The sequence below is a fragment of the Giraffa tippelskirchi genome, chromosome 7, assembly GCF_054371585.1.
Source record: "Giraffa tippelskirchi isolate mGirTip1 chromosome 7, T2T-mGirTip1v1.2.pri, whole genome shotgun sequence".
In the NCBI taxonomy this organism is placed as follows: domain Eukaryota; kingdom Metazoa; phylum Chordata; class Mammalia; order Artiodactyla; family Giraffidae; genus Giraffa; species Giraffa tippelskirchi.
In genome coordinates, this window is record NC_137281.1 from 132,777,630 (window position 1) to 132,797,844 (window position 20,215).

The 20,215-nt window shown below is 39.0% G+C and overlaps 1 protein-coding gene and 1 non-coding gene across 11 annotated transcripts in view; one reads left to right on the forward strand and one right to left on the reverse strand.

The window, feature by feature from the left end:
* The first annotated feature begins 392 nt into the window (after window positions 1–392).
* LRRC9 (leucine rich repeat containing 9) overlaps window positions 393–20,215 on the forward strand; it is a 118,690-nt gene continuing 98,867 nt past the window's right edge. For 4 of the 10 annotated variants that reach the window (XM_081509713.1, XM_081509711.1, XM_081509714.1 and 1 more), the window contains exons 1-7: window positions 393–526; window positions 7,781–7,861; window positions 8,114–8,332; window positions 9,183–9,323; window positions 9,819–9,882; window positions 10,177–10,247; window positions 16,535–16,717. In XM_081509713.1, coding sequence (XP_081365839.1) covers window positions 7,814–7,861; window positions 8,114–8,332; window positions 9,183–9,323; window positions 9,819–9,882; window positions 10,177–10,247; window positions 16,535–16,717 — 726 coding nt within the window. In that variant the 5' untranslated portion in view covers window positions 393–526; window positions 7,781–7,813. The remainder of the gene's footprint in view (window positions 527–7,780; window positions 7,862–8,113; window positions 8,333–9,182; window positions 9,324–9,818; window positions 9,883–10,176; window positions 10,248–16,534; window positions 16,718–20,215) is intronic. The other 6 variants (XM_081509718.1, XM_081509721.1, XM_081509715.1 and 3 more) reach the window with 5 other exon arrangements.
* TRNAA-CGC (transfer RNA alanine (anticodon CGC)) lies at window positions 19,473–19,545 on the reverse strand. Its single transcript has one exon. It is a non-coding gene; the product is annotated as a tRNA-Ala (tRNA).

Genomic DNA, 20,215 nt, shown 5'->3' on the forward strand with positions numbered 1-20,215 from the left:
ATCATGTTTTGGGGGTTCAAGTTCAGCGAGGCTCCGGGCTTCCAGACCCCGAAGGTCAAAGATTTTCAGTGGGAAACAGCCGGAACTGGAAGAGGCAACCACTAAGTCCCCGCACTAAGTCGTTGCTTCTCATGCGGGCCTCTGATCTGGCGAAGGCGGGTGAAAAGACACATGCAGGGTCCAAAAGACCCGCAGAGCCGGGCGCTCCTCCCCACCATTTCCCAGGAGCACCAGCGGGGTCTTCCGGATGGACCCCTACCTCTGCTGATTGGTTGTAGCTTGCCGCCACGTGATCCAGAAATGGGTCGGCCACCGCTTTCCCCGCCCCTCTTACCCCCTCCCCACCCGGAGGTCGCAGGAGGCGGAGAGCAGGTTTCCTAGGTAACCGCGGCGGGCAGTGTGTACACACCAGGCCCCAGGAAAGGGAGAGTGTCCAGCCTGCTGCTACAAGACCAGGATTAAGAGGCGGGAGTGGACTCTACTCTGTCTCCGATTGCCCCGGTATCCATCCTGTCTCTGGGATAAGGTAAGTGACTGTAACCTGGTGGCTTTCGGGAGTACCTCACCTCTAGGCAAGCCCCAGGAGTCTTTGCTCCCCTCTCCTCTCTCTCTCTCTGGCCACACCCGGAGGAAGACAAGAGAAAAGCAACGTTGAGGTCAAAGTGAAGTGAAGTCGCTCAGTCGTGAGCGACTCTTTGCGACCCCATGGACTGTAGCCTATCAGGCTTCTCCATCCATGGGATTTTCCAGGCAAGAGTACTGGAGTGGGTTGCCATTTCCTTCTCCAGGGGATCTTCCCGACCCAGGGATAGAACCCGGGTCTCCCGCATTGCGGGCAGATGCTTTTACCCTCTGAGCCATTGTAATAGTGCAGTGGAGATGATGATAATAATGAGAGACAGTGATGTGACTTTATCTGAGGCCGTCAGGTTTACCGGAGCAAAGCTGAAGAGGAAAAGGAGAGGGAGGGTGGCACACAGCCATCTGTGCAGCCTTTACTGAGAGAATGAAGTGCTCCTTGGACACCCTTGATACCGCTCACCTAGAACTGGAAGGGCATGTTTGGTGCATTAGTAATAATGGATGGATTCTGATCCCTTTATACCCAAGGCAGGAAATAATTTGACCATACAAGCCTTCTAGTTTGTAGAAAAGCAATTTGATTTTCTCACAATGACACTCTCCCCAGCTCTCAAGGCAGACAGAAACATGGTCCTTTGAACTCTAATTATTGTTCTACTCTGACCAGTCATGTAAAACTTAAGGTATTGGGTTGGCCAAATGTTTCCGGTATCATCTTGTGGAAAACCCAAATGAACTTTTTAGCCAACCCAATATTTCTTTAAGTTATACCATATAGGACTCTGTGGCATAACAACTAACTCAAACTGTCCAATAAATTGTTATCAAATACCAAGCATGTGTCAGGCACTGTGATAGGGTCATTGTCCCTGCCTTCAGTGAACATGTAACCTGGTAAGGAACAAAGACCTGGAAGTGTCACAGTGCAGTAGGACAGGTGTTGTATATATGGCATAATCTGGCCTTAATTGGAATTATGAGCCGGAGAATGATTATAATACAGACAGAATTAAAGTCTTCACACAAGAGACCCTTGATTTAAATTTTTAAGGGCATATGGAGTATGCCATAAAGTCAAGGGAAAGTTAGGGAGGGGAAACAGCATATGCCAAAGTACAGAAACATCCCATGCCATTCAGAGAACTATAGTTGTGGCCAGAGCCTGGGATGCTCTCAGGAATTTGTAGTTGATGAGCTTGAAAGGTAGGCAGGAGTTAGTTTGGACCATGAATACCTTGCAAGGGGAGTAGCATGAGCGGATTTCCCTTTTGGGAGGTTGCTGGCTTCCCAGGTGACTCAGTGGTAAATAATCCACCTGCAATGCAGGAGACACAGGAGATGTGGGTTTGATTTCTGGGTCGGGAGGATCACCTGGAGAAGGATAATGGCAACCCACTCCAGTATTCTTGCCTGGAGAATCCCATGGACAGGGGAGCCTGGCAGGCTACAGTCCATAGAGTCGCCAAGAGTCAGACATGACTGAGTAATTGGCGTCATGGTAGTGTGGAGGATCATTTGGCAGGAAGTGAGACTATAGGGAAAACTTCAGTTAACTTGAAGTAATGAAAACGTGAATCAAAGCAGAAGCAATTGGATAGAGGGGAGGAAAAAAAAAACAACTTGATAGACATTTAACAGGTACATTTCAGAGGTACGTATATGCGGAATGATTTAATGAGTGAGTAAAAGTGGGGGAAAGAATGAAAGAGTGATTGAGCATCAGTTCCAGGCTTCTTACTTGAATAATTAGAACAATGATGTCATTTACCAAGAGAAAATATGCATTAGGAGAAGCAGGTTGGCTGGAAAATATAATGAGTTCAGTTTTGAACATACTGAGTTTGAGACACATTTTTTTAAATTAGCTTATTTATCTATTTTAACTTTACAATATTGTATTGGTTTTGCCATACATTGACATGAATCCGCCATGGGTGTACATGTTTTCCCCTTCCAGAACCCCCCTCCCCCCTCCCTCCCCATCCCATCCCTCTGGGTCATCCTGGTGGACCAGCCCCGAGCACCCTGTATCATGCTTCGAACGTGGACTGGCGATTCGTTTCACATATGATAATTTACATGCTTCAGTGGCATTCTCCCATATCATCCCGCCCTCGCCCTCTCCCATAGAGTCCATAATACTGTTCTATATATGTGTTGAGACACGTTCTGATGGAGCTTTCCATGTGGGTAGTTGGGTTATTGCACATGAAAAAGCAAGATAAAAATTAGTAATTTTTCACCAAGAAGGAAACTATTAATCAGAAAATTAGGCATTAAATAACAAGTAGAGAAAAGTCAAGGAGAAAAAGTAAAACCAAAGAAGAAAACTTAAAGAGTCATTAGCATCGTCAGATTTCATCTCAGAGTAAAATTAAGTTAAGAGCTAAAACTTGTCCAGTGTCTTTGGTATTAAACCAGTGTTGACCTGGAAAAAGAAGATGCAGTTGCCTCAAGTGTCCCCACTGAGACAGCAGTAAATTGAGAACTGAATAGAGGTACTGAAGTGTTGCTAATTACTCCCTATGTTTGCTAATGCTCTAATATAGTACTAATGACTTATATCTAGAAGTTTTTTTGTAAAAGGATCTAAAATCAGCTAATCATTGAATACAGGATAGGAGAACTTTTTTTTTTTAAAGATAGTAATGACCTAATATTTGTGTATGAAGAGAAAAGAGACCCTAGAGAAGGAAAGATGGGAATAAATGAAAAGAAGAAAAATTTGGCATATCAGTGTTCTGAAGAGTCTGAAGAGAATGCGATGAGTACATAGGAAAAGGGATTCATTTGGGACAGGAGAAAGAATACTTTTTCTAAGATGAGTCAGAAAATGAAATAAACACAGTTGACTCTTGAACAACCCACATATAACTCATAGTCAGCCAGCTTATCCTTCGTTCCTCCTTATCCTCAAATTCAGGAAGGCACGGACCGTGTCAGTCAGTCATTTCAGTTGCTCAGTTGTGTCTGACTCTTTGTGACCCCATGGACTGCAGCACACCAGGCTTCCCTGTCCATCACCAACTCCTGGAGCTTGCTCAAATTCATGGCCATTGAGTTGGCGATGCCATCCAACCATCTCATCCTCTGTCATCCCCTTTTCCTCTTGCCTTCAATCTTTCCCAGCATCAGGGTCTTTTCCAATGAATCAGTTCTTCACATCAGGTGGCCAAAGTATTGGAGCTTCGGCTTCAGCATCAGTCCTTCCAATGAATATTTAGGACTGATTTCCTTTAGGATTGACTGGTTTGATCTCCTTGCAGTCCAAGGGACTCTCAAGTGTCTTCTCCAACACCACAGTTCAAAAGCATCAGTTCTTCAGCACTTAGCTTTTTTTATGGTCCAACTCTCATAAGCATACATGAGTACTGGAAAAGCCATACCTTTGACTAGATGGACCTTTCTCAGTAAAGTAATGTCTCTGCTTTTTAATATGCTGTTTAGATTTGTCATAGCTTTTCTTCCAGGGAGCAAGCATCTTTTAATTTCATGTCTGCAGTCACCATCTGCAGTGATTTTGGAGCCCAAGGAAATAAAGTCTGTCACTGTTTCCATTGTTTCCCCATCTGTTTGCCATGAAGTGATGGGACCAGATGCCATGATCTTAGTTTTCTGAATGTTGAGTTTTAAGCCAGCTTTTTCACCCTCCTCTTTCACTTTCATCAATAGGTTTTTAGTTCCTTTTAGCTTTCTGCCATAAGGGTGATGTCATTTGCATATCTGAGGTTATTGATATTTCTCCCGGCAATCTTGATTCCAGCTTGTGCTTCATCCAATCCAGCATTTTGCATAATGAACCATGTAGTACTGTAGTATTTACTATGGGAAAATATCTGCATATAAGTGGGCCTGTGCAGTTCAAACCTGTGTTACTCAAGGGTCAGCTATATATTTTAAGAGGTATGGGAATTTAAGAAGTGTCTATCTCATGGCATCATTGTTCTCTGTGAGAATAGGAACAAGATCATCTACTGAGTGAGAGAGAGAACTTGAGGCAAGTGATGAAAGTTTAAAATAGTCCAGATATTGTGAATCTCAGGTCTGTATCTCTGGTCCTACTCCTTAGGAGAGGAAGTTGAAGAGGAAAATATAAAATATCTGTTGTTGGATTCAACTCGGGTTAGAGCCTGTGCATTTGTAGTGATTTCAACTCACATGACCAACCAGTCAAGTGAAATCTTTCAGCAGCACTCCAGAGCAGAGATCAGAGGTGACTGGATCAATCCAAGGTTTGAGATTTGAAGGATGAAAGCTATAGATGCTCCTGGTGGCTCCTGGCTCCCTGGAGAAACTCGAGAAGACCTGCAGTTTCTTAGATGGACAGGTCCTGAAAAGAGCTTTTCCAGGTGCAGGAGAGTGAGTACAAGGTGGGCATCAGGACACTCACCTCTAGATGGAGTCAGAAGTTGGAAGCCTTGGGACTACTTGAGTTTGGAGAAAACATAGGTTTGTAAATGCCAGGAAGGTCCATAATTATGTATTATTATTTATGCATAATCAGATAATTCAGATGTAGTTATAAGAATCATATAATTTAAGGGTTTTAAGTTAAATTTTGTTTCACTAATTAACTATTGAATTACAACAAGGTTTTTCCTAAGTGATGGCACTGGTGAAGGGAAGTTAAGGTGAAGTGAAAGAAAGGTTGATATCGCAAATATTTATATTCTCTCTGAAAAAGTAGTCTTTGAAAAAGAATAGATTCGTGTATATGTATAACTGAATCACTTTGTTGTACAACTGAAACTATCACAACATTGGTAATCAACTATACTTCAACATAAAATAAAAAGTTTGAAAAAAGAAAGAAAAAATAGTCTTGAATAAATGGAGAGTTATATCTTGTTCTAAAGGAAGATTCAATACTGGAAAGGTGGAGGTTCTCCCTAAATTAATTTTTACAATCTAAGCTCAGTCAGAGTCCCAAGTGAATTTGTAAAACTAAGTGCCAAATAATTATAAATCTTATTTGGGAAAGTAAATATGAAAGAATAATCAGGAAATTTGAAAAAAAGAAATGAGGTAGAAATTTACAATATAAACCACAGTTATTAATACAGGATAATACTGTAGGAATAAATAGAGCTAACGGAAAGCACAGATTAGAAAGTCTAAAATTAGACTCAAGTACATATGCTAATTTAGTGAATAATGAAGGAAGCAGTTAATATCTTCTCTAATAGATATCTTGGGCATAGACTATAGGCTAGAAAACTTGGATTGCTGTTTGGTGACTCTGGGGGTGCTAAAGGTAGGCTTTGTCCCTTGTGTGGTGGTGGGCAGACAGGCTTTTCCTTTCGTGCTCACAGACATGAAGCCAGAATGTAGGGGCCCTCCTTTACTTGGGATGCCATCCAAGTAAACCTAGGAGGAAAGACTGTAGTCTGCATCTCTATACAGGCCTCTGATGGAGTATATAAATTTCTTCAGGTAGTTCTTTGCTGCATGCTCCCTTGTCTGGCCACTCCTATGCTGTAATATTTGGGGATTGTCCAAGAATAGTGTAAAGAGACAGCTGCCGATTGGAAGCAGGGAAGGAATGATCAGTATTATTTCAGTGTAGATCTATCATCTAACCACTGCTCACCATCTCACTACTACCACCCAGTTCCAGCTGCCACCCTTTCTCATCTTATTGCAACTGCTCCTTGACTGATCTCCTTGCTTCTCCCATCAACCCCTACAGTCTATTTTCAACACAGTAGCTAGGGAAATCCTTTTCAAAACCCAAGACAGCTCGCGTTATTCTTTCATTCAAAATCCTCATATAGCTTATTCAAAAAGAAATCCACCCCACAGTACTTCTCTGACTTCACATCTTAACAGCTTTCCACATGCTAGCAAGGTAATGCTCAAAATCCTTCAAACTAGGATTTAACAATACATGAACTGAGAACTTCCAGAGAACAAGCTGGATTTAAAAAGGGCAGAGGAACCAGAAATCAAATTGCCAACATCTGTTAGATCATAGAGAAAGCAAGGAAATTCCAAAAAAAATCTATTTCTGCTTCATTGGCTACATTGAAGTCTTTGACTGTGTGGATCACAACAAACTGGAAAATTCTTCAAGAGATGGGAATACTAGACCACCTTACCTGCCTCCTGAGAAGCCTGTATGCAAGTCAAGAGGCAACAGTGAGAACCGGACATGAAGCAATGAACTGATTCAAAATTGGGAAAGGAGTGCATCAAGGCTGTATATTGTCACCCTGCATATTTAACTTATATGCAGAGTACATCATGTGAAATGCCGGTTTGGATGAAACTCAAGCTGGAATCAAGATTGCTGGGAGAAATATCAATAACCTCAGATATGCAGATGACACCACCCTAATAGCAGAAAGTGAAGAGGAACTAAAGAGCTTCTTGATGAAGGTGAAATGTGAGTCGGTGATGGACACCGACTAAATGGACATGAGTTTGAGCAAACTCTGGGTGATACTGAAGGACAGGGAAGCCTGGTGTACTGCAGTCCATGGGGTCACAAAGAGTCAGACAAATCTGAGTGACTGAACAGCAACATATTAAGACCAGGATTCCTATATTTTTCTAAATAGTATATATCTGGAACAATATAAAGAATATATTAAAAATTAATGAAATAGTAGCCTACATTTTATTGAAGCTATGTAGTTATTTAGTATTTCATACCATTAAGAAGTTGACTAGTTCATTTTAATAAACATTTATTGTCATGCCTATGGTATGTCACTAAGTCCTGAGGATTCTTTTCTTTGCTAACTATACTTAGAAAACTGTATTGTTTGGGACATCACAACATAATAGAAAGAATGAACTGAACTGATTCAGGGAAGAAAAACAAGAATCTTTCTAGTAAGAGAACTAAAAGTCATGAACCTGGGGCAAGATGAAGGTATAGATGTTCTTCAAGTATTAAAGGCTTATAATGTGGAAGAAAAATTATGTGTGTTTTATCTGAATGCAGGAGGTAAAATGACAGTGAATGGGGAGGAGTTATGGAGAGACAGAATTAAATTCAGAATAAAAAAATAACTTTCTAAGAGAAAATTTCAGAGGTGGAATGGACTGTCTTGGGGTCCAGACATTCTTGGTAATGTACTGTTGGAAAATGTTAAGTCACAGGTGAGTAAGTCCACCTAAGTAATGTTAAGGTCCCTTTACATGATATGGCATGACTCTGTTACTTACTTCAACTTTTCCTTTTTCTTAACAGATATATTACTATAACCTTTGTTTTTAATGGAAGATGATTGAATGTGAAAATGTAAACCAACAAGACATAATTAAAGAACTGGTGAGTCAAAACCAGATTTCGTTTCAACTACACTTGTAAGAATATTAAATGAAACATTTTTACACTTCTCTCTGGAGTGTTTCTAGAGATTTCTTCTGTGATCTTTGGAAGTAGAGAAAAACCATATATGTGGTACAGCTTTCCTCCTTGTGAGTCAAAATGTCATCAGTAAAACACAGTTTATAATTTCTAATATCAAAAATAATTTATTATCTTAAATAGGTAATAACCCAGTTTGTTTTTTGAAAACAGTGTTTATGCAATGGTTTATCTTATGAGATGATTGGACAAGAAGGATCAGATACTTCAAAACTGGAAATGTTTTTCTCAGGGTATCCTCGTATAGTTGGATTGTCATTATTTCCTAACTTAACAAGTCTCACAATTGTTGCTCAAGATATAAAAGAAATTTCAGGACTAGAAACTTGTTTACAGCTTAAAGAACTTTGGATTGCCGAATGCTGCATAGAGGTAAGTCTAAACATATCCTTATGTGAAGTATTTGTACTAAATTATTTGGCTTTGGAAAATAATTAATCAAACAGATAAATTCCTACATGATGAATTAAACCCTTTACCCAGTAAAACAAAAGAAGCATTTAAATGGGCAAAATATAAAAATAGATGTATACAAAGGATAAAATAGAAATAACCAAAAAATAGACACATTCTACTTTTTAATAATCAAATCAGATTAAGTAATACCCAGTATTGCTTTGTAGTAAAACTGGTTTATTTTAACACTATTGGTTGTGTGAAAATTATAACATCTGTATTGAAAAGCCATATTGCAAAATAAATCAAGAGCCAGATATAGGTATATACCTTTTGATTCAGAAATCCCTATTCTAAGATTTTATCCTAGAGAAGTAATTAAAAGCAGATTGCATAAAGTTATTTGTTGTAATATTATTTATAATAGTTAAAATTTTGAAACAAATAATCATATAAGATTATTTATAAGAAAATTATTATAAACATGAAATATTTTGTAAATACTGTAATTTGAAAGATTATGAAAACATGTTTTTAGATGGCTTTAAGTTTAAAAAATCCCACAAAATTGTCTAGGTATTATGATTATAACCATATAAAATAGGTATCAAGTTGATTAATATTTAGAGAATATGAAAATTGAAAATAGTTGCATTTAAGTAGAGCAATTACATGATTTTTTAATTTCAGTTCATTTTGCTGGGTATTGATTTTGCAGTCTATTCTGAAAATGTGATTTGTAAAAGAAAATGTACTTAAAATGTACCTTATTGAAAGGATTAATAAAACATAAATATTCAGTCTCCTCTTTTTTCTTTTTTTACAGAAAATTGGAGGTCTTCAAGAATGTAGAAGTTTAGAAAAGCTGTACTTATATTACAATAAAATTTCTAAAATAGAAAATTTAGAGAAATTATCCAGATTGGAGGTTCTTTGGCTGAACCACAATGCAATTAAATATATTGAGGTAAGATAATTTCAGTGATTTATATTTAAAGTCAGTACTCCTGTAGAGCTTAACCAGTGTCCAAGAAATATTCATGACTAGTTTAATTATTGTTGAGAAGAACTAAGGCATATATAGCATATTATAACATATAGAGAACCTCATATGCATAATTTTCTTTATTCCTTCTGCCATGTCTGGGAAGTAAGATGTTATTTCTTCTTTGAGGGTTAAAAAAAAAAGGAGGTTTAGAGAAGTTTTATATATAACTTGCTCTCTATGTATTCTTTTTCCTCCTCCTCTTTTCCTCTCTACTCTGCTCCCTGTTCCCTTCTCCTTCCCTTCTCCTTCTCTCCAGCTTCCAGAGAACAAGGTAGGCTGCACTGAGTTCTGAGCTTGTAAAGTAAACAGCACCTGGTGCTTGAAACACCGGGAGAGCTAACCAGCTTGCTCAGATGATTTATAAACATAGATTTTAATGATTTCTTCTAAATTATATATTGCCTAAATTTTTAGGGCTTGCAAACTTTGAAGAATTTAAGTGATCTCAACCTTGCTGGAAATCTAATAAGCAGCATTGGTATGTACAGTTTCATTTGAAATATGAGATAATGTTACAATAATTTTTTGTTAGTGTAAAAAGTACAGTCTTAGGTTTCTTTCTTTTTGACTTTTTGTATGATGTCTTTACAAAGCATTTCTAAATCTATGGTTAAAGGATATGGAAATACTACCCATTGATCAGTGGTTACTAATTGTGCAACGTTACTGTTAGGAAAAGATGGTCATATACAACTCAGAAACATGACAAGATACGAATAGGAGGTAAATGAGAAATTTAATTTTTTTCTCATCTTGTTTTTTTAAATTAAAGGTCGATGTCTTGATCCCAATGAACGACTAGAAAGATTAAACCTTTCTGGTAACCAAATATGTTCTTTCAAGGTATGTTTAAGTGGAATAACTTATTTTTATTTATCAACCTGAATCATGAGCCATATTATTGAAGAAAATGGACTAAATATTCCCCTCTTAAAGAATAATTTAATTGTTTTGGGCTACTGAATACTTCCACAAATTTCTGCATCATCTGATAAATTAGCCCTAATGATCTGAAAGAGATGAGAAACCAAGGACAGGTTTTTGTGCAGAAGTGATTTGATCTGACATATATTTAAAGGGGCAGGGTGCTATGTAAAGAACAGACTGAGTATAGTGAAGGGTAAACACAGGGAGAACTGTTAGGAGGGTTTTTTTCAGTAATGCAACAAAGAGAAGATGGTGTCTTGAATCAGGCTAACAGTGATACAGGCGGAGAACCTTCTTCACTATTAAAACCAAAAAAATAACTATTTAGTTGGTTTTTAGGATACCACTTTCTCTTAGTTTTTCTCCCATCTTTCTGGCTATACTTCTTCAGTTTCTGGTTTTTCATTATCTTCTAGCACCTAAAAAATGGATTGTCCCAAGTTAGTCCAAGATCTTTTCTCATTTCTATCTGCATTTATTCTCTAATCAGTCTAATCATCTTACAACTTTAAATACCTTTATCCACTAATTACTCCTAAATTGGTATCTCTATTTTGCCTAAAAAAATGATAGACATCTCCTATCCTAACTCAAACTGATATCCCCTTTACCAAACCTTCATCTCCTGCAGCCTTCTCCATTTCTCTAAAAGGCATCTCTATTCTTCTGATAACTTAAGCCAAAATCCTTAGAGTCATTTTTTATTCCATGCCCCATATCCAGTCCATCAGAAAATTCTGTTGGCTCTACCTTCAGAATATGTCCAGAGTCTGACCATTTTTTAACCGCCTGTATCACTGTTAGCCTGATTCAAGACACCATCTTCTCTTTGTTGCATTACTGAAAAAAAACCCTCCTAACAGTTCTCCCTGTGTTTACCCTTCACTATACTCAGTCTGTTCTTTACATAGCACCCTGCCCCTTTAAATATATGTCAGATCAAATCACTTCTGCACAAAAACCTGTCCTTGGTTTCTCATCTCTTTCAGAGTAAAAGCCAGTTCTTACAATGGCCCATCAGATTCTATATAATCTAGTTTCTCCACTGTCTCTCTGACTACAGCTTCTATCACTCTCCCCTTTGTTTTACATCATTCTAGCCTCTCTGGTCTCTTCACTGTTCCTTAAATATATCTAAGACACAGTCACCTTAGAGCCTTTGCACTTGCTGGAATATTCTTCCATATATCTTCATGGGCTTCCCTGGTGGCTCAGATGGTAAAGAGTCTGACTGCAATGCAGGAGACCTGGATTCGATCCCTGGGTTGGGAAGGAAATGGCAACCCACTCTGGTATTCTTGCCTGGAGAATCCCATGGACAGAGGAGCCTGGCAGGCTACCGTCTATCGGGTCGCAAGAGTCAGACACAATTGAGCAACTAAGTGCACAGCATGCTCACGTATATCTTCATAGCTCATTTCATTTCTTTCCAGACTTTATTCGAATGTTATGTTCTTAGCTATGCCTTTCTTGCCTAATTTAAATAAAATAGCAACAATCCCCTACTACCCTCTCCCAACTGGAAGCATTCCCATCATTTTTCCCCTGTTCTATTTTTCCTATTGGAACTTATCCACAAAACTTACTAGAATACAAGCTCCATGAGTATAGGAACTCACCTGTTTTATTCACTGCTATATCCACAATACTTAAAGCAGTATTTGACTTGTAATAAAACTCAATAAACATTTGTGAGGTACATAAATGAGAGAGAAAAAAAACAAATAAGAAGACAATGTTTATGGCATATAGTGTGGGTAAAAATATATAGCATTCATAATTTTGACAGTGTCAGATTGAAGTACATATTCAAACACTTCCTCTAGGTAATACTGAAGAAAGGTGGGCAGATTTATTAGTTAAATAATTCTGAATTGATCGATATTAAAGTAGGCATTCTTTTACTCAAAAAAGATTATAGAACACCAAAAAGCTATAGAATGAGGCAGAATGTTATGAAGTGATGTGAAAGTCTCTCAGTTGTACCACATGGACTGTACCCCACAAGGTTCTTCTGTCCATGGAATTCTCCAGGCAAGAATACTGGAGTGGGTTGCCATGCTCTTCTCCAGGGGATCTTCCCAACCCAGGGACTGAACCCAGGTCTCCCATATTGCAGGCAGATTCTTTACCATGAGGCAGAATGTTATAAGCACCTTAAAAGAAATTTAAATAAAATTCAATTTTATTGGTAAAATTAAAGAGGAAATATTTGATGTGAACATTGAAGGGCTGACAGAATTTCAACAGGCACTGTAGGGAGAATCTTCTACAACCTAGTGGGAAGTAGGCATTCCAAAGATGAGAAGAACCATATGCAGAAAGAAGTGGAGGTAGGAAATCAAGGAGTTTATTTGTAGTAATAGCAGCAACAGAGATCAAAGGGAGCTATAAAACATATCTTCAAAATGCTGTGGGAGGTAATATTTAAGCTAACAAATGAGACATGAACGGGAGTTACCTAAGGAAAGAGCATTCCAAGCAAAGGTGTTGCAGGACCTAGGTGGTGGAAAGACGATGGCAAATTTAAAAAACTAGAAATCCTCTGTCTGGAGCAGAGTGAGGGAGAGAGTATGAGTTGAGGCTGAAGAAGATAAGTGCAGAATGCTGGGAGGATGAGGTATCACCCTGCCAAGAAGCCATATGGAAGCTTATCTCACCCTGGCCTGCCATGGCAGCCTTATGGCGAAGAGCAGAGGCTGCACAGCCAGGAAGACCTATCATTTCTAGCCCTGCCGCAAACCAGGGGCAGCGCAATACAATGGTAACGTGACGCTGGAGTGACATAATGATATAAGGTTCTTAGAATAAAGACTGAACATCACTCAATAGATATGCTTTTTTATTATTACGCTCACTGTTATAATGTTAACCTATTTCAGTCTCCTCACCAAAAGAATGGGGTTAAATAGGACTATTGTCAAGATTCACTGTATGGCATAAAATTAAAAAGACTGTCTACAATAATGGCGGCTACTTCTCAAAAAAACATTGAACATAACTCACAGCAACTTTTACTATTCTTATACTAGGAATGTTCCTGAAATACTAATATTCTGAATTTTTATGTCTAACCTTTCCAGTCACCCTAAAAATATACTATCTTGGTGGTGATGAAAAAATTTGTGTGCCACTTTCCATCTGTACCAGGTACCATACCACCAATTTTCAGTGAGATGTTGTGCTTTCATAGATTCCAGTGTCATCTAACTTTAGAGTGTAGGTGGAGGATTCCTGCGTAAGACTTCAAAGTTCACACCCACCATAGCTTAGACTAATGGTCAGATGAAATCCAGCCACCCAGAAAACAGTATCTTCATGCTTCAGAACTGTCAATGGTTTACCTTCCTTGCCCTGCAGAATTTGACCAAATAATTCTCTGCACAAGTCTGTTCAGCAGTCTCCTTACTAGAGAAACACTGCTTGGTGCCAATCCTAGGCTATGGGCCCAGCCATAGCCTCAGGTCCAGCCAGGGAGCCAAGTTCACACTTGTCCATGGATAGCTGGGACACACATTGTCCACCTCCTCCTTACTGTTGATTCTGGCAGCCTGACTTCATTACTTGCTTCCTGATTCCATTGGTACTTTATCTTCTAAATTAGAACCTCCTGATTCTTGCCTTGGATTTCCTTTCATTCTGATTCTGAGTCTCCTAACTAGCATTGCATTCCATCAAGTCCAGCTCTACCATAGTACCCTCCTACCCCAGGCCCCCCTAGTAATATTATTATTGAGAAAGATGTGAGGATGTCTTAGAGATTGGTGGAAAGTAGTAATAAGCATTCAGTTCAATTCACGTTATTTATTTAGTGTCTGTGCTGGGAATGCAATGTTAACAGGACACAAAGCCTGCTCTTAAAGAGTTGATCTCAGGAGTTGCCAAACTTTTTCTATAAAGGCCAGGTAGAAAATAATTCAGGCTTTGTGGGCTACATATGGCCTGTGTCACACATTCTTTATTTTTCCCCAACTTAAAAAATGTAATCACCATTCACATTGAAGCATGTAAATTACCATATGTGAAACGAATTGCCAGTCTAGGTTCAATGCAAGATACAGGGTGCTCGGGGCTGGTGCACTGGGATGACCCGGAGGGATGGGATGGGGAGGGAGGTGGAAGGGGGGTTCTGGAAGGGGAACACATGTACACCCATGGTGGATTCATGTCAATGTATGGCAAAACAAATACAATATTGTAAAGTTAAAAAACAGAAAATAAACTAATTAAAAAGTGTAATCACCATTCTTAGCTTGTGTACCAAGGGCACGTGCTATGTGCTGTGCTAGTGCATGTGTGCTAAGTCGCTTCGGTCACGTTTGACTCTGTGACCATATGGACCGTAGCCCGCCAGACTCCTCTGTCCATGGGATTCTCCAGGCAAGAATACTGGAGTGAGTTGCTATTTCTCCCTCCAGGGGATCTTCCCGACCCAGGGATTGAATGTATATATCTTGTGTCTCTTGCGTTGACAGGTGGAATCTTTACTAGGCAAATTCTAGCGTAGTGCTATCTGGGAAGCTTGGTCACATCCAATTTTCCCGACAAGAGTACTGAAGTGGGTTGCCATGCCCTCGTCCAAGGGATCTTCCCAACCCAGGGATTGAACCCACATCTCCTGTGTCTCCTGCATTGCAGATGGATTCTTTACCTGCTGAGCCACGGGGGAAGCCTGGACCAAGGGCATACCCTTGGTCTATAACTTGTGGGTAATTGGCAATAGGGTGTGATAAATTCTATCACAAAGGTAAGGACAGTGGCTAAGGGATTTCATAGGAGGATCATATAACCCAAGCCTGGGGGATGAAACAAGGTCCTCAAAAAATGATACCTAGTTTGGATCTTGCTGCTGCTGCTGCTAAGTCGCTTTAGTAGTGTCCAACTCTGTGCGACCCCATAGACGGCAGCCCACCAGGCTCCCCCGTCCCTGGGATTCTCCAGGCAAGAACACTGGAGTGGGTTGCCATTTCCTTCTCCAATGCATGAAAGGGTAAAGTGAAAGTGAAGTCGCTCAGTCGTGTCCGACTCTTAGCGACCCCATGGACTGTAGCCTACCAGGCTCCTCCATCCATGGGATTTTCCAGGCAAGAGTACTGGAGTGGGGTGCCATTGCCTTCTCTGTTGGATCTTGACAGATTAAGATATAAAATGGGGGCAGATTTCAGTCCATTCAAAGGCAGAAGCCTGGGTGAATGTCTTAAGATAAAAAAGGGTCTGGCACATTCTGAAACTTCAGGTTGTTCAGTATGGCTAAAACATAAAATGTCGGGATTTAAATAGAAGAGACTTTTATTTATAGAAGGGCTGCCCTGTGGCTCAGCTGGTAAAGAATCCGCCTGCAATGTGGGTGGATTGACCTGGGTTCAATCACTGGGTTGGGAAGATCCCCTGGAGAAAGGAAAGGCTACCCACTCCAGTATTTTGGCCTGGAGAACTCCATGGACTGTATATTCATTCCATGGGGTTGCAAAGAGTCAGACATGACTGAGCAAATTTCACAAATAGAAGAGACAAGACAGAAGAGTTAACCAAAGGACAGATGCCAAGTAAAGGAAGGTATAAACTGATTTTAACTTCAAGGTAAAAGATGTAATTACATTACCAACCCCTACCCTTCCAGAGTCTGTGAGGAAAATGAGGGCCTCAGGAGAAAGCTAGATTTCAGTTGCCCTTAATAGGCAGAGGTGGAATTTATGGAAACAAAAAACCTCAAACCAAAAGAAAACCTAAAACTCAGGAGTTCAGTGATAATTATGATAGAACAGAGGTGCCATAGTCTTTGGTGATAATAGCAGACCTGGAGGCTAAGGAAAAGAGTGAGTGGTGTCAGGGTGGGGAGCTTGTAGGAGACCTGCATGCTTGTTACTTCTGGGCACTTATTGGCAAAGGGGCTGTGCAGAGAGGGAATGGGGTCTGAAGGAATAAATGGGCTCCAAGATTTCATGTGGAATACATGATTTAGTAAATACTCTTTGGCCTTTTACATTTAAAATGCATGGAAACAGTCTGCTGTTGAATTATTGATCCATTTTTCTGGCATTAAGCATCTTTTTCACCAGAGAATACATTTATTCATCTAAATCACTTCAACATATTAAGGTACATAATTGAAATGCATTAATTAAATTATGGGTGGTCTTAAGAATTCAAATGCCTTTTTTAGAGATGGACAGTTGAAATTAATTAATTTGTTACTGTTCTAGGACCTTACTAACTTAACCAGACTACGTCATTTAAAGGATTTATGTCTGAATGATCCTCAGTATAAAACCAATCCAGTTTGTCTGCTGTGTAATTATTCCACACATGTGTTATATCATTTGCCTTGCCTTCAAAGACTTGATACGTTTGATGTGTCACCAAAGCAGATCAAGGAACTGGCAGATGTAAGTGTATCCCTAATCAGGTATCTGGGACTTAAGTTTAACTAACTGCTTCTTTCTGGCTATGTCAACATGTGGTAGGTAGTATTATCTTGTCAGTGTTGTCACCAATTCTACTTTTGCCCAGTGAGCTGGATATTTCACATAAATGCATATAAATAATAATAATATTAGCACTAGAACCTCAATTTTGATGGCAATACTGGAAGGTAAAATAATAGAAAAAACATTTATAACTTATATAAAGCTTAAAGAAGAAAATCTGAAAAATTGTCATCAGTGCTAAGAATATACAAAAATTAATAAAACCTAAACAAAGTAGAAATGAAACAAGTAACTTCCTCTCATTTGGAATATTATATATCAAAATTAGAAAATACCCATGGTTGATGGTAGTATGCCAGGATTAGGTAGATTTTAATCTAATTAAAGATGGTTTGGCCCAGACTGCCAAAATCTTGAAGATGACCGATATCTTAAGAGAGCTTTCCTTGGGCTGTCACTGATGGTGAATCTGCCAATAAAGGGGCTACTCTGACATGGTACTAAAGGCTTTGTAATTTGAGAATAGAGTTCATAGGAATTTACCATGTTTATTAATATTCTTTCCACATTATATTTCTACTTCTCCTTCCAGTCCATTAAGTCCCATTTGTTCATTTAATTAACCATTCAATAAACAGTTTATGAGTATCTAGAATGTGCCAAGCATGTGGATGCCCCCCCCACATAAAGCCCTTCCATCCTTTCCTTGTGGTTGATCCATTATCTCAACATAGATGAAGAATGTCTTTACCCATTTATCTTGTTTCTCTTCTCTTGTTAGCCTGAGGATTTATTCTCAAGTTCCCTTCTTTCCTCTATTCTTTTCAAAACTGAGATTATCCTCTCTCCCATCCCAATCTAAGAAGTAGCTGTTTTGTAACATTGAGCAAAGGGCTAGAGAGTTACTGTCTACTAGCAGAGGTTCAGAGTCATTGGAGGGTCAGGTAGGAATGTCTTCTCTAACAGTGTTAAATCAAAAGTACAAAACTTCACAGTGACAACCATATTTTTGAAATTTCCATTATCATCTCTGTGTTTTTTAATCACACAGTTTCTAAAAGGTGAGCAGGGTGAATGCGCTTCACTAAACTACTTGTCGGATTAATTTATCTAACAAATATTTAATGCCTATTAGACATTGACACACAGTTCAAGGCACTAGAAATAAAATGACTAAAATAGATAAAACCCCTGCTTCCATATGGAGTTTACATTCTAGTGAGAGAAGACAGATAATAAGGACTAAATGAGTAAAAAACTAGTATGTCAGATGGTGATAAATGCTATGGAGAACAACAGAGTGAAGGAAACAAGATTGTTGGTAGGTGCAGAGGAAGGGCTGTTGGCTCTTTTATGTAGAATTGTTGGGAAATGATTTATTTAGGCAGCATTTGAGCAGAGAACTGAGGAAATAAGGGGGCAAGCTCTTCAGGGATCAGTAAGAACAAAGACCTTAAGCAGGAGCATGCTTCTCATATTTTAAGAACAACAAGGAGGCTCGTCTGGCTGGAGCTGAGTAAATAAAGAGGAGAGAAAGAGATGAATACAGGAGTGGCGGGGGGCGGGAGGCAAACCATGTGAGACTAAAGAATGGTGTAAGAACTTTGGCTTTTACTTTAAGTGATATGAGCCCACTGGAAAATTTTGAGAGGAGGTGAAACAAGATGCCTTATGTTTTAAAGTGTTAGTCGTTTAGTTATGTCCAACTCTGTGACTTCATGGACTGCCAGGCTCCTCTGTCCATGAAATTCTCCAGGCAAGAATACTGGAGTGGGTAGCCATTCCTTTCTCCAGGGGATCATCCCAACCCAGGGATCAAACCCTGGTCTCCCATACTACAGACAGATTCTTTACTGCCTGAGCCACCAGAGAAGCAATGGGATCTTTTTTTGGATAATGAATGAAGAATAGAGGATTTGAGGGAAAAGGTGAAAGCAGAGAGACCAGTTAGGTTCCAGAAACTTGGATGAGAGATGTTGATGGTTTGATACAGGACACTATAGACAAGGTACTAAAAAGTAATCAAATTGTGGTAGTAGTTAGAAGGTGGAACCCATCTGGATTTGCTGATAGATTGAATTTGAAGTGTAGAAGAAGAAAGTAGAGAATAATTCCAAGCAACTGGCCCAAGCAACTGAAGGAAAAGGAGCCACTATTTGATGAGACAAGGAAGAGCATGGGAGGAGTACATTTAGAAGAAGGAATCACAGTTTAATTTTAAGCACAGAAGGTTTGAATAATCTTTTGAACATCTGAGATAGATATGAGTCTATTTAAGAGAGTCGCCCAGGTTGGAGATATAAATATGAGAATCGAAAGCAGAAGGATAGTACCAAGCTGAGGACTGGATGAATCACCGAGGGCATGGTGTGGATGGGGAAGTGTGTCACTTGGGTAGGTAGGTCCTGACTTTACTTGCTACTTGTAGGCAAAAAAAAAAAAAAAGCACTATTTGCCATTTCCTTAGTTAATGATTTTTTTCTTTCCTCAGTGGCACCCAAGAAACAAGCTCTTCTTGCTCAGGAATTTTTATCTGCTAATCATCACCCAAAACAGCTTTCCCCACTCTTAAACTCTCTAATTTTATGAATGCCTTATTTTTTTTTTTAAATATTGATTTATTTACTTGGCGGCTTCGGGTTCTTAGTTTTAGCATGCAGCATTTCTTTAGTTGTGGCAGTGGGGATCTTTAGTTGCAGCATGTGGGATCTAGTTCCCTGACCAGGAATGGAACCTGGGACCTCTGCCTTGCGAGGGCAGAGTCTTAGCCACTGGACCAACAGGGAAGTCCCTGAATGCCTTATTTTTTGCACAAGAACTTAGTGATTTCAGCTTCAGAATTTCATAGTATGTGTGGGAAAGGGAATTATTTTGCTTTTTCAGCATGCATATATTTGTTTCCATTCCATCTTTTATGCCAAATAATTCTTTTGGGATCTTGACTATCCACTCTCTACTAAATAAATCAGATAACAGTATACAAGCCTTCCAACTTATTTGAGGTACAGATTTCCTGATAGATAAAAATCTCTTCATTATTTCAGGTAAACAGTTAAAACCAGGTCATATTGTATTAATAATATTATTAATAATATATATTAATAATATGACCTGATTTGTTTATTTTCTTCTCAGCTAGTTCTTTTTACTAGTATAACTCATAAGCACCATTTACTTTGTGTATTTCTTTTTTGTATTCTTTTTATTTTTTCTTTTTTAATTTATTTTTTAATTGAAGGATAATTGCTTTATAGAATTTTGTTGTTTTCTGTCCAACCTCAACACGAATCAGCCATAGGTATATATATCCCCTCCTTTTTGAACCTCCCTCCCATCTCCCTCCCCATCCCACCCCTCTAGGTTGATACAGAGCCCCTGTTAGAGTTTCCTGAGCCATATAGCAAATTCCCATTGGCTCTCTATTTTACATATGGTAATGTAAGTTTCCATGTTGCT